Source organism: Perognathus longimembris, chromosome 2 (assembly GCF_023159225.1).
Source record: "Perognathus longimembris pacificus isolate PPM17 chromosome 2, ASM2315922v1, whole genome shotgun sequence".
Classification (NCBI taxonomy): domain Eukaryota; kingdom Metazoa; phylum Chordata; class Mammalia; order Rodentia; family Heteromyidae; genus Perognathus; species Perognathus longimembris.
The window spans coordinates 48,226,601-48,239,976 of NC_063162.1; the positions used below are offsets into that span (position 1 = coordinate 48,226,601).

A 13,376-nucleotide genomic window follows, 5' to 3' on the forward strand; every position below is an offset into this window, starting at 1 on the left:
GGCTTGAACTCAGGGCCTTGGTGCTGTCCCTGAGCTTTTTTGCTGAAGGCTAGTGCACTGCCACTTGAGATGTAGCATTCCTTCTGGCTTTTTTTTGGTAGTTAATAGGAGATAGGAGTTGCACAGGCTTTTCTGCCTGGGCTGGCTTCCACTGCATCCTCAGATCTCAGTCTCCTGAGTAGCTGGAGTTACAGGCATGAGCCACCAGTGCCCACCTGGCAAGACTTTACTTTTATTGTTATTATAAAGGTGATGTTCAGAGGAGTCACCATTTCATAAAGCAGGTAATGAGTATATTTTTTTTTTTGGACAATGTTACCCCTTCCCTTGCTCTCTCCAAGTTTTTCCCTTCTGTCCCTACCCACAAGTTGTATACTTTATTTTCAACATGACATCTAGTGAGAATCATGGCTGCATTTGTTCATCCTTTGTCCATCCATTAGACTTTCAATTATGTTGTTTTTCTTTGATATACCATGCTTTGCTCTCATGTAAGAACAGTTTATATAACTCAAGTTCAAAAAGATTTTCTCCTACATTTCCCCTAAAAGTTTTATGGTTTTATGCTTTATATTTAGCTGTGTTGTCCATTTTGAATTGACTTGTCTAAAATATTTAAGATTTATTTATTTGCATAAGGATAACCGATTATTTTATTGTAGAGTTGAAGTAAACCCCATTTTTGAAGCAGTAGCCATTTTGTTGACTGTTTAACTATGAGTAACCCAAGCCACCAATTATCCCGGCTATCAGAACAAGCTTATTAGGGCCCAGCCGGTCAGGAAACACCCTGCTTAACTCTAAATGCCTGGGAAAGCTTAACTCTAACTGCCCTGGAATGCCTTGAGCCCTGAGCCAATCAGATTTGTACCCGTATCCTAATCTTGCTTGAACACCTGATTGCTGTAACTTTGTGGTTTTTTTGCCTTTATAAGCCCTGTGAAATTTCAGCTGGGGGCCTTCCTCCTTGTCGGGCTCGGGTCGCCTCCCCTGGCGTGGGGACTAAGGCTCTGTTACGCTTCTCACAACTCCCTTTCTCACCCTCTCCCCTGGTCACCCGGCTGGCAGGTAAGGCCAGGATGGGGCGGGGGAGCCAGCACTGACCTCACGTGCACGCGGCTGAACAAGAACGCTTTGCCCACCTCCTTACCAGTAAAGAAAGCCAGGCATACCAGGGTCTCGGAGAAGCTTCAAGAGCAATCTGATTTATTAAGGCGGGGGTAAAGGGAAATGATAGGAAGGAACAAAAGGAGACTAACCGGCCAGGATGCTGATAGGCTGTGAGCTTGTCATGTGACCCCCTCATGAGCTAACATCACTAGAAAGCCCCGCGCCAGGGAGAGACTGGGGGCACCTGGGCTGGCGAGAAAGTTGGGGGCTGGTAAGAAAGTTGGGGGCTGGTTGCAAAGCCGGTTCTTCTGGTTCCGAACCCAGAGAATTGTGGCCTGCTTCCGCATTCCCCAGGACTGGGAGGAAGGGCGGCGTCTTGGGTGCGCTCTCCAATGCCCTTCACCCTGAAGTCCATAAAGCTGGACCCCAACACCTCCTAACCTCCGCTGCGTCGGAGTGTAGGACGAGGCCCGAGCTGCAGCCCGCCTGAATAAAGCCTTGCTTTTGCATTTTGGAATGTCTGGCTCTCGGTGGTCTTCTTGGTGGTCATCTCGAGACATGGGCATAACACTATTTGTTGAAAAGATTATCCTTTCTCCCTAAATTTCTTTATATCTTCTTCAAAAATTTAATTACCTTATTACTGTGGGCCTTTGATTCTGTCCTATTGATATACCTTTTTATCATTCAAGTTTGACTTTGAATAACCAAAAACTACTATTTATCATACCCATATTCACAAATAATAACCACTATCACTGAGAACATATTTGATTACCTCTTCATAATACACTGATGCCATTCCATAGTTCTCATTGACTTCTGCTTCAAATGCAAAGAGTCGAAGCTGCTCACTGGTTGACTGAATGGTTGGAATAGGGCCTTGGATATCATCTGGCATGGCCTTGACATCATGAAGGTTCATGAAGGTGTTGAGCAAACAAATGAAGCAATTATATAGAAAGGTTTTGGAAAATAAAATGGATATGAGATCCAGTAACTGATAGATCTTACAAAGAAGATATTTAGATACAACAAAAAAAAATGCAGGAGGGAAAGCCTACCTTTCTAATAGGAGCAAAGGAATATATCCAGCTGGGCACTAGATCACAGGTCTGATGTCTAATCCTAGATACTTCGGAGGCTTAAAAACTTGTGGTAGCAAGCCCAAGGCCCTGAGTTCAAACTGAGGTGCCAGACTTTGAAGTCAGGCCCCACCACGTGAACCCCATTTTAGAATCGAACCCTGAGCCAATCAGATTTGTACCTGTGTTCTAATCTCGCTTGCACAGCTGATTGTTTTAACCTTGTTCTTTGCCTTTATAAGCCCTGTGTAATCACAGCTCGGGGCTTCCTCCTAACCTCCGCTGTGTCGGTGGGTAGGACGAGGCCCGAGTTGGCAGCTCGTTAAATAAAGCCTTGCCTTGCTTTTGCATTTCGGAGTGTCTGAATCTCGGTGGTCTTCTTGGGGGTGGTCTTGCAACTTGGCACAACATTTGGGGTTTCGTCCGGGATAGCCCCAGAGACCCCGAGATCCCAGACTCCGAAGGTAAGAAAACAGCGCTGTTCATTTGTCTTGTCCTGTAATTTGTCTGTTTGTCTGTTTTGCTTTTGCTTATACTTGTAGGGCACGAGTCAGTTTGGTTTTTGGCCGGAACTGACCAGGAGGGCCTCCTAAACGAGACTCAACCCGCCCACCCTGTACTTGGGTCTGCTCCTTCTGCTTATCTGGCAGGAGGTTGTGGACCAACTTGGGTCCACTCCTCCTGTACCCTGGCAGGAGGTTGTGGGCCAACTTGGGAGATCTCCAACTCGTAACTCGGGTCCACTCCTTCTGCACCCTTGCAGGAGGTTGTGGGCCAACTCGGGTCCACTCCTTCTTACAGGAGGTTGTGGGCCAACTCGGGTCCATTCCTTCTGCACCCTTGTAGGAGGTTGTGGGCCAGCTTGGGAGATCTCCAACTCGTAACTTGTCTTAGGCCTGTGTGTTTTCCTCCTTTTGTATTAATTGTTTTGTTTTTGTAGCCTTTTGGAAGAAATTTGGAAGTAAAATTGTCCTAAATAATTATTGCAAAGTGAGAAAAGGAGAATTATGGCTACCAAAATGTTTAATTGCCATTCCAGCTTCTTTGTAGGTTTTTTTGTAACAGTTTCCAGCAGGCCCACAGAGAAAGGCCTGCAAAGGTATATTGTTAAAAATTGCAAGATCTGTCAGCTTACCAATGCCCCCAATCAACAGATTACTAAAGGAGCTCGCCTCTGTGGGAATAGGCCAGGCGTGTATTGGGAAGTAGATTTCACAGAAATTACAAATATTTGCTAGTTTTTGTAGACACCTTTTCAGGATGGGTTGAAGTCTATCCAACAAAGCATGAGACTGCGAATGTAGTGGCTAAGAAGATCCTGAAAGAAATCCTACCCAGGAGACTAACATGGGAGGTCTCCAAGCACCCAACTCAGCCGCTTTGCCTTCGCCTCAAGACTGAGACTAAGGTTATAGGTTCCTGGCTAGGTAAGGTCTACGCCCCTGAGTCAGCCTGAAGAAGTTACAGAAGATGGATGATCTTCACCCATCAGCCCCCCTTTAAAACCGAGGGACCAGAGTTATTTTCGGATACTACTTTTGGCCCTACTGGCCCATGCCTTACCTCTATATCATCCCCTAGACATGCAAGCCATTGAAATGGACAGAATGGAGCCATGATTGGCTCCCAAGGTACCAAAAAGAAAAAGGGGGAAATGAGGTGCCAGACTTTGAAGTCAGGCCCCACCACGTGAACCCCATTTTAGAATCGAACCCTGAGCCAATCAGATTTGTACCTGTGTTCTAATCTCGCTTGCACAGCTGATTGTTTTAACCTTGTTCTTTGCCTTTATAAGCCCTGTGTAATCACAGCTCGGGGCTTCCTCCTAACCTCCGCTGTGTCGGTGGGTAGGACGAGGCCCGAGTTGGCAGCTCGTTAAATAAAGCCTTGCCTTGCTTTTGCATTTCGGAGTGTCTGAATCTCGGTGGTCTTCTTGGGGGTGGTCTTGCAACTTGGCACAACAAAACCTCAATACCAAATACTACAGGGGGGAAAGGGTATATCCTACCTATCTACATTAAGTAGACTTGATCTGGTATAATTAGCACTAACCTGGGTCAGAAACTATGGCTGAGGAAGACCCCTAAAAATCTTTAATTCAAACCAAAATGGTATCAGTGAGTACCAAGTACAGTTGATAAGGAATATAGAGCATAAAGCCAAAGACAGTTTCTGATCACTGATTGGGGCCTCTATCCTTTGGGTATTGGGTACTGGTGGCTCACTCCTGTAATCCCAACTACTCAGGAGGCTGAGATCTGAGGATTGCTGTTTGAATCCAGCCTAGGCAGAAAAGCTCATAAGATTCTTATCTCCAATTAACTACCAAAAAATCCAGAAGTGGAGCTGTGGCTCAAATGGTAGAGCATTAGCCTTGAGCACAAAAACTCAAGGACAGTGCCCAGGCTTGGAGTTCAAGCGCTAGGACAGATAGACAGACAGACAGACACACACACACACACACACACACACACACACACACACACACAGTTTTTCTTTGTTTTACTATTTTGAAGAAGATTGAAAATTGTGCACATTCACATAATAAACAGACCAATTTTTGTTTCGTAGCTTGTTTTAGGTTTTTGGTAATTCTTTCACAGCTGGTGTGTGTGTGTGTGTGTGTGTGCGCATGTGTGCAAACTGGTACTGTGACTTGATCTCAGGGTCTGGGAGCTGTCACTTAGCTTTTCACTCAAGGCTGGTGCTCTATCACTTGAACAATACCTCTACTTCCGGCATTTCAGTGGCAAACTGGAGATAAGAGTGTCATGGACTTTCCTGTTTGAGCTGTCTTCAAACCTGGATACTCAGATCTGAGCTTCCTGAGTAGGCATGAGTCACTGGCATCCAGTTTTCTCACAGTTTTGAAATATATATAATTGATTTTTCTAGGAATTTGAAAGAGCCTATCCTTTCTCCCCAAATCTGTCTTATGCTTTAGGCAACAGGCAGTTTTCCTTCTGTTCTGGGCAATACTAGGGTGTGAATTCAGGGTTTCAAGCTTGCTAGACAAGCACTATACCACTTGAGCCAACAACCCCCAGGCCTTTTTGATTTAGTTTTTTTTTTTTTTTTTTTTTTTTTTTGCCAGTCCTGGGGCTTGGACTCAGGGTCTGAGCACTGTCCCTGGCTTCTTTTTGCTCAAGGCTAGCACTCTGCCACTTGAGCCACAGCGCCACTTCTGGCCATTTTCTGTATATGTGGTTCTGGGGAATTGAACCCAGGGCCTCATGAATACGAGGCAGGCACTCTAGCCACTAGGTCATATCCCCAGCCCAGTTTTGTTTTGTTTTGTTTTGTTAAGAAATAGAGACAGGGTCTTATTATTTCTTTTAAGAGCTGACCTCTGACTGAGATTCTCCTACCTATTCCTCCCATGTAGCTGATTATAGGAATAGGCTAGCGTGTTTGACCCTTAGACAGTTTATTATTGATCTTTATGCTTCCAGTACCTAACAGAGCATACAGTTCGCTATTTTCTTTTTGTTGGTCATGGGGTTTGAACTTAGGGCCTGGGTGCTGTCTCTGAACGATTTTTGCTCAAGTCTACTGTTCTATCACTTTGAGCTACAGTGTCACTTCCAGTTTTCTGGTAAGTCTCATGGACTTACCTGCCTGGGCTGGCTTTGAACCTCAATCCTCAGATCTTAGTCTCCTGAGTAGCTAGTGTTGGGGCTGTTTCTCTGGCCCGGCTCAGATGCTTATTTCCTTCTCTCTTATTACCCTCGTATCGTCCTCTCCCCTAACCCTCGGCCTGCAGGTATGTCAAGGTGGGACGTAGGGGTGACTCCGGCCTGGCGTGCACGCGACCTACGTGGTAATGTGGCCGCTATCCTTCCCTGGGAGCTAGCGTACATAGACCACGGAGTAGGCTTCTGAGAGCGAACTAACTTTATTGAGGGAAGGTCAAGGGGAGATGATTCCTAAGGGAGGGGGTTGGCCAGGATTCCGATAGGCCATGAGCTGTCACATGACTCCCAAGGGGCTGGTCACTTGACCTCCAAGGGGCTACGTCACTCTGAGCGCGCCGAACCAGGGCGGGGCTGGTAGGCGCCACGCTGGCTGCCAGCTAAGTCGGGGGTCTATTTGCCCAACCGGTTTCTCCGGATTCCAATGTAGAGAGGATGGAAGGGCCGCATTCCCCAGCTGGGGGAGGTGACTCAAGCCCCTTCCATCCAGGGAAGAAAGATGGACCCCAACAGCTAGGATTACAGGCATGAGCCACCAGTGCCCTGCTTAAACATTTGCATATTAAAGGAAAAAAGAAGCAAAAAGGAAGAAATACTTGCAACCTGTGCTCTATAGAGTAGGAAGGTGCTCCATTCTTGTCACCTACTTGGTTTAGTGCCACATGCATTTGATCTACCAAGAACACATAAAGCTCGCTGATAAATGTCTGCAGTTCCTCCTGGCTTTCAAAGGATGCTGTCCTCAAATATTTCTCTCTCACAATCTTCACCACAGCATGCTGCAAGACATAAACATTGGGGGCTTGGAATATGGCCTAGTGGTAGAGTACTTGCCTCCCATATATGAAGCCCTGGGTTTGATTCCTCAGCACCACATATATAGAAAAAGCCAGAAGTGGCGCTGTGGCTCAAGTGGTAGAGTGCTAGCCTTGAGCAAAAAGAAGCCAGGGACAGTGCTCAGGCCCTGAGTCCAAAGGCCCAGGGCTGGCAACAAAAAGACATAAATATTGCCCTTTTGATAACACAGTCCAGCAGTAGGCTAGACCAGTTTCCCTAGTGCTTCTGGTTTTAGGCTTCTCCAAAACAAAAATTCTGATGATGGTTAGTTTCTTGCCTGATGACAGCTAGACTAGAAGTTCTCTAGGGCCCCTCCAACACGCTCAGCAGGATTTCTTTCTTGATGCCATCGTCATCACTAATAGGGACTATGCTGAACTCATACCAACAGAAGAGGGGACAAGACCTGAAGACAATCTTAGCAGATTTATGCTTTCTTTCACAGTGGCTATATGGTTCATAAAGGAAGACCTGGAGGGAAAAATTGGGAGTGTGCAAGGGAAGGGACAACACTGTCCAAAATGAAACACACTCTTGCTGGTAATGTGGCTTAGTGGCAGAGTGCTTGCCTAGCATGCATCAAGCCCTGGGTTCAATTCCTCAGCACCACATAAACAGAAAAAGCCAGAAGTGGTGCTGTGGTTCAAGAGGTAGAGTGCTAGCCTTGAGCAAAAAGAAGCTTGGGACAGTGCTCAGGCTCTGAGTTCAAGCCCCAGGAATGGAAGAAAGAAAAAACCCCACCACATTCTTTACCTGACTTACATAATTACAATCCCTCTGTATATCACTTTTATAGTAACAATAAAAAATGAAAAAGAAAGAAGACATGGTCTAGAGTCCAGAGAATAGAGTTCTGTTTTGGATTCTGTTAGTGTTCAACCTCATATATTACCCTTTGGTACCTCTCTTTGTTCATTTGTTAAGTGGCAATACAGTTTGGGTGTTATTATTTAACTCTGAAAACTGATTGAGGCTGGGTGCTGGTGGCTCAAACCTGTAATACTAGCTACTCATGAGGCCTGAGACCTGAGTAGCACAGTTCAAAGCCATCCCAGGCAAGAAAGTCCATGAAACTCTTATCTCCAATTAACCACTAGAAAACTGGATGTGGCACTGTGGCTCAAAGTGGTAGACTACTAAACTTGATCAAAAGAGCTCAGGGACAGTGCCCAGGCCCTGAGTTCAAGCCTCACAACTGACAAAACAAACAAACAAACAAATAAATAAAAACAAAAATGGATTGAAAAATCAAGAAAATAAAGCAGAAATAAAAGCTTAAAACAGGGGCTGGGAATGTGGCTTGGCGGTAGAGTGCTTGCCTTGCATGAATGAAACCCTGGGCTCAATTCCTCAGCACCACAGAAACAGAATAAGCTGGAAGTGGTGCTGGGGCTCAAGTGGTTGAGTACTAGCCTTGAACAAAAGGAAGCCAGGAACAGTACTCAGTCCCTGAGTCCATTCCCCAGGACTGACAAAAAAAAATGCTTAAAACACTACAGAAATATAGTTGCCTTTCTTTATCTGTAGGTCCAGTTATCTGTGGCCACTACCAGTGTGAAAATAAGTGGAAAATTTCACAAATGAATGCTTATGGTTTAAGTTGCACACTGTTTGGAGTAACAGGATAAAATCTTACATTGCCTCACTCCATTTTGTCCCAGCCATGACTTGTTCCTTTGCTCATCATTTCTACATGTTATATGCTACCCATTCGTTCATCACATAGTAATCATCTTGTTCTCAGATCATCATGTGTCATAGACCTCGTGTTTAACAACCCTTCTTTTATTTTCTAGTGGCACCAAGCATGAAAGTAGTGATATCAGCAATTTGCATAATCCAAAGATACCTCCAAAACTGCTTCATTTAAGTAAAAAAGGCACAGGTTTGCATGCAGGGGAGAAAACACAGTAAAATACACTTCAGTATTATGCAATATTAAGACATCCATTGAGGATCTTGGGACCCCACAGATAGGGGGTGACTAATGTATAGATATTTCAGGTTGGGATGGCCAAGAAACTTCCTTTTTCTTTCTAAGCTACCATTATTCCTAGGTTTTACAGTAAGCACTTTCCATGCATCATAATGACACTATATTCGTATAATGTTAATGTTATCTCTCACTGTTAGGCAAAGAAGTTGAGGCACAAAGAGGGAAAGTTTTGTCCCCATTGTCATCCAGTTACTAAGACAGCACCAGGAATCAAACCAAGACATGATTGTATCTCCTACTGGATACCCTCATGCCTTAATGAGCATTGGTTTTTTTTCACTTATAATCCACAAACTCTTTTTTGTATTTACTTACAATTGTACAGGATATACCATAGATGTGCATGTAGAGGCAGTGTAGCAGAGCAGTTAAGCTACAGTCATAATGCCTGAATCTGAATCATGTCCTTTGTCTGTGACTGGCAAATTACATAACCAATTAATATTGAACTTCCCCATCTGTAAAATGGGGAAATGAGGACTATCCATCATAAAAGGTTGTTTTGAGGACTAAATTAATAAAACATGGAGCATTTACAAATTTTCCTGGCATATAAAAAAACAATAAATGAATCAGGAGTGGTAGCATACACTTCTAACTCCAGAACTTGGGAGGCTGAGAAAGGAGGATTGCCAACATGTGCTACATTGTGAATCCCCCCATCTCAAAACAAAAATAACATTAAAAAAAAAACAAAGAAAAAAATGTTAGTCATTATTCTTAAGAGTCTCAACCAAGAGCTGATGGCTCATGTTGAAGAGTTAAAGAAAACCCCATTTTCAGGCAGCCCCCTGTCCCAGCTAGCAGGACAAGCTTATTAGGGCCCAGCCAGTCAGGAAACTCCCTCCTTAACTCTAACCGCCTGGGAATGCTTAACTCTAACTGCCCCGGAATGCCCTGAGCCCTGAGCCAATCAGATTTGTACCCATATCCTAATCTTGCTTGAACACCTGATTGCTGTAACTTTGGTTTTTTTGCCTTTATAAGCTCTGTGTAATCTCAGCTCGAGGCTTCCTCCTAACCTCCGCTGTGTCAGTGGGTAGGACGAGGCCCGATCTGCAGCTCGCCTGAATAAAGCCTTGCTTTTGCATTTTGGAACGTCTGGCTCTCGGTGGCCTTCTTGGTGGTCTTCTCGCGACTTGGGCATAATAGTGTAATTCTAGCTATGGGGGAGTTGACTAAGATGGGCTGAGGTTGCAGTTGGAGGTTAGTCTGGGCAGAAAAGTTCATGATACTCCTTTCTCAGTGAAGAGCTGAATGTCTAACTACGATGGGAAGACTAACATAGATGGCGTGCCTAGGCCAGTCGGCACAGGAAGTGAGATCTTATCTTGAAGATTAGCAAAAAACAAGGCTGGAGGTATGGCTCAGTGGTAAGCGGAATCAGAAGTGCATGGCTTTCTGGGCATGGCTTACGTTTATAATCCTAGCTACTCAGGAAGCTGAGATCTGAGAAACATGGTTTGAAGCTAGCCCAGGCAGGAAAGTCCATGAGACTGTTATCTCCAATGAATTGCAGAAAAGCTGGTAGTGGCACTGTGGCTCAAGTGGTAGAGTGCTAGACTTGAGAAAAGAATGGTGTTCAGGGATAGTGCCCAGGCTCAGAATTCAAGCCCTAGGACCAACAAAAAAACAAAAACAAAAACAAAAATGCAAGGGTCTCAGTTCAAACCCAAGTACCACTAAAACCAAACAGAATGAAACAAAAACCAGGCACTATTCCTCAAATCTTAGTGTCCTTATGAATAAGGAGAAATTTAAATGGGGTAGAACTAGTTATAGTAACAGAGTTTCTGCCTCCAGAGGAACTTGGAATCTGGTTCAAAGACTAGCCTCACTGCAAGAACTAGTCTCCAGCTGGGCACTGGTGGCTCATTCCTGTAATCCTAAGCTACTCAAGAGGCTGAGATTTGAAGACTGCGGTTGAAAGCCAGTCCAGGTGGGAAAGTCTGTGAGACTCTTATTTCCAATAAATTACTCAGAGAAAGCCTGAAGTGGCTCTGTGGCTCAAAGTGGTAGAGCGCTAGCCTTGAGCAGAAGAGCTCAAGGACAGCTCCCAGGCCCTGAGTTCAAGCCTCATGACTGACAAAAACAAAATGCCAGTAGATCTATTTCTATAGTCTTATAATTGCTTAGTATCCATTCTACGTGTGAGATTGTTGGAGACAGATTTCTTCCTTTTTTCTTTCTGTGTGCGTGTGTGTGTGTATATACATGTGCACACGCTAGTGCTAGGGCTTGAATTCAAGGCCGGCACTGTCTCTGAACTTCTTTGGCTCAAGGATAGCATAGCGCCACTGAAGGGGGCAATGAAGAGTTAAAGTAAACCCCATTTTCAGGCAGCCCCCGTTTTGTTGTCTGTTTAAACTATGAGCAGGGGCTAGGAATATGGCCTAGTGGCAAGAGAGCTTGCCTTGTATACATGAAGCCCTGGGTTCGATTCCCCGGCACCACATATATAGAAAATGGCCAGTAGTGGCGCTGTGGCTCAAGTGGCAGAGTGCTAGCCTTGAGCAAAAGGAAGCCAGGGACAGTGCTCAGGCCCTGAGTCCAAGCCCCAGGACTGGAAAAAAAAAAATAGATTTGGGGCTGGGGATATGGCCTAGTGGCAAGAGTCCCTGCCTCATATACATGAGGCCCTGGGTTCGATTCCCCAGCACCACATATACAGAAAATGGCCAGAAGTGGCGCTGTGGATCAAGTGGCAGAGTGCTAGCCTTGAGCAAAAAGAAGCCAGGGACAGTGCTCAGGCCCTGAGTCCAAGCCCCAGGACTGGCCAAAAATAAATAAATAAATAAACTATGAGCAAACCCAGGGCAAGCTTATTAGGGCCCAGCCGGTCAAGAACTCTAACCGCCTGGGAATGCTTAACTCTAACCGCCCCCAAAATGCCTCGAGCCCCGAGCCAATCAGATTTGTACCCGTGTCCTAATCTTGCTTATCTTGCTTGCTTAAACACCTGATTGCTGTAACTTTGTTTTTTGTCTTGCTTAAACACCCGATTGCTGTAACTTTGTTTTTTTGCCTTTATAAGCCCTGTGCAATCGCAGCTCAGGGCTTCCGCCTAACCTCCGCTGTGTCGGTGGGTAGGATGAGGCCCGGGCTGCGGCCCACTTGAAAAAGCCTTGCCTTGCTTTTGCATTTCAGAACGTCTGAGTCTCGGTGGCCTTCTTGGTGGTCGTTTCGCAACTTGGCATAACAGCCACTTCTGGTTTTCTGGTGGTTAATTGGAGATAAGAGTCTCATGGACTTTCCTGACCTGGATGGCATCAAACTGCTATTCTTAGATCTCAGCCTCTTGAGGAGCTAGGATTACAGGTGTGAGCCACCAGTGCCTAGCTTTTGCTGACATTTATCACAGAAAATTTAACTGAACACAATCAGAGAAAAACATTGCTAAATGGGGTCTGTAGAGAAGTTGATCCATATAATGTTCTTATAATGCTGGGTGCTAGTGGCTCATGACTGTAATCCTAGCTACTCAGGAGGCTGAGATCTGAGGATCATGATTCAAAGCCAGCCCAGGCAGGGAAGTCCCCAAGAGGTGCTTATCTCCAATTAACCACTCAAAAACAAAACAAAACAAAAAACGGGAAGAGGTGCTGTGGCTCAAGTGGTAGAGTGCTACCCCTGAGCACAAAGAGGCCCTGAGTTCAAGCCCCACAACTGACAGAAAAAAACAAACCTTTTATAACAATTAAATAAATGAGAATTCTACCTTGAGTTGTTCTTTGAAAGCAAAGTACTTTCCAGAACAATTAAGCTCATAATTCAGCTGGCACTTCTGCTCTTCCAGGGTTTCACTGTCGATATCATGCTCCAGTTTAGCCACTTGTTTCCCAAACATTCTGTGGTACTCATCCAGAATGGCTTTAGAAATGTTCTTGATCTGCAAGTGGTAGTCACTCACCGCCTAGAAAAATATCAAAATGTCTGGTAAAGAATACCCAAAGAGCCAGGAGCCAGTGAGTCATACCTTTAAGCTAGTCTGGAGACTGAAATCTGAGAAGTGCAATTTGAAGCCAGCTTGAGCAGACAAATCCAGGAGACTCTTGTCTCTAGCTAGCAATAAGTCAGAAGATGTAGTTCAAGTGGCAGAGTGCCAGCTGTATGAAAAAAAAAATGAGCAAGCATATGGAGCCCTAAGTCCCAGTATGAGGGAGGGGGGAACCTAAAAGAAGTACAGATAGACCATGGATTAGAAATTTGAAATTAGATTAGGATTTTGTTTTGTTTTTGTGGTATTTGAGATTGAATCAAGGTCTTGCAATTCTAGGCAAATGTTCTACTACTTGAACCATATCTCCAGGCTTTAATTTTTTTTTGGGGGGGGGTGATACTGGTGCTAATTAGCACTCTACCACTTGAGTCATGCCTCCAGCTGGATTAGGTTTTATATTCAATAGTACCTTATATTAGCATACCCTCCATCTCAGGTGCTCCCTCAAAACCAGTTGATCTGGCCAGGCCTAACTAACTGGCCCTCAGCCCTGGCCTTTCCTCCCACTTTACTTCCCCAAGCCGTGTTTTACCCCTATCCCCCAGCTGCATCAGGGGATGCTGCCTAACTTTTACAATCAGAACCCCACCCCCACCCTGGCTAGGTGCCATCTTTAGCGTTCAACTGTGTATGCTCCAACCCGGATGCCTTCCCTT

At 45.0% G+C, this 13,376-nt stretch overlaps 1 protein-coding gene across 4 annotated transcripts in view; it reads right to left on the bottom strand.

Annotated features, from left to right (window-relative positions):
- The window catches only part of Cfap70 (cilia and flagella associated protein 70), an 80,867-nt gene that overhangs the window by 32,302 nt on the left and 35,189 nt on the right, over positions 1 to 13,376 (bottom strand). For all 4 annotated transcript variants that reach the window (XM_048339020.1, XM_048339019.1, XM_048339021.1 and 1 more), the window contains 3 exons: positions 12,439 to 12,633; positions 6,535 to 6,666; positions 1,889 to 2,014 (listed from right to left, as the gene is read on the bottom strand). In XM_048339020.1, the coding sequence (XP_048194977.1) occupies positions 1,889 to 2,014; positions 6,535 to 6,666; positions 12,439 to 12,633 (453 nt within the window). The remainder of the gene's footprint in view (positions 1 to 1,888; positions 2,015 to 6,534; positions 6,667 to 12,438; positions 12,634 to 13,376) is intronic.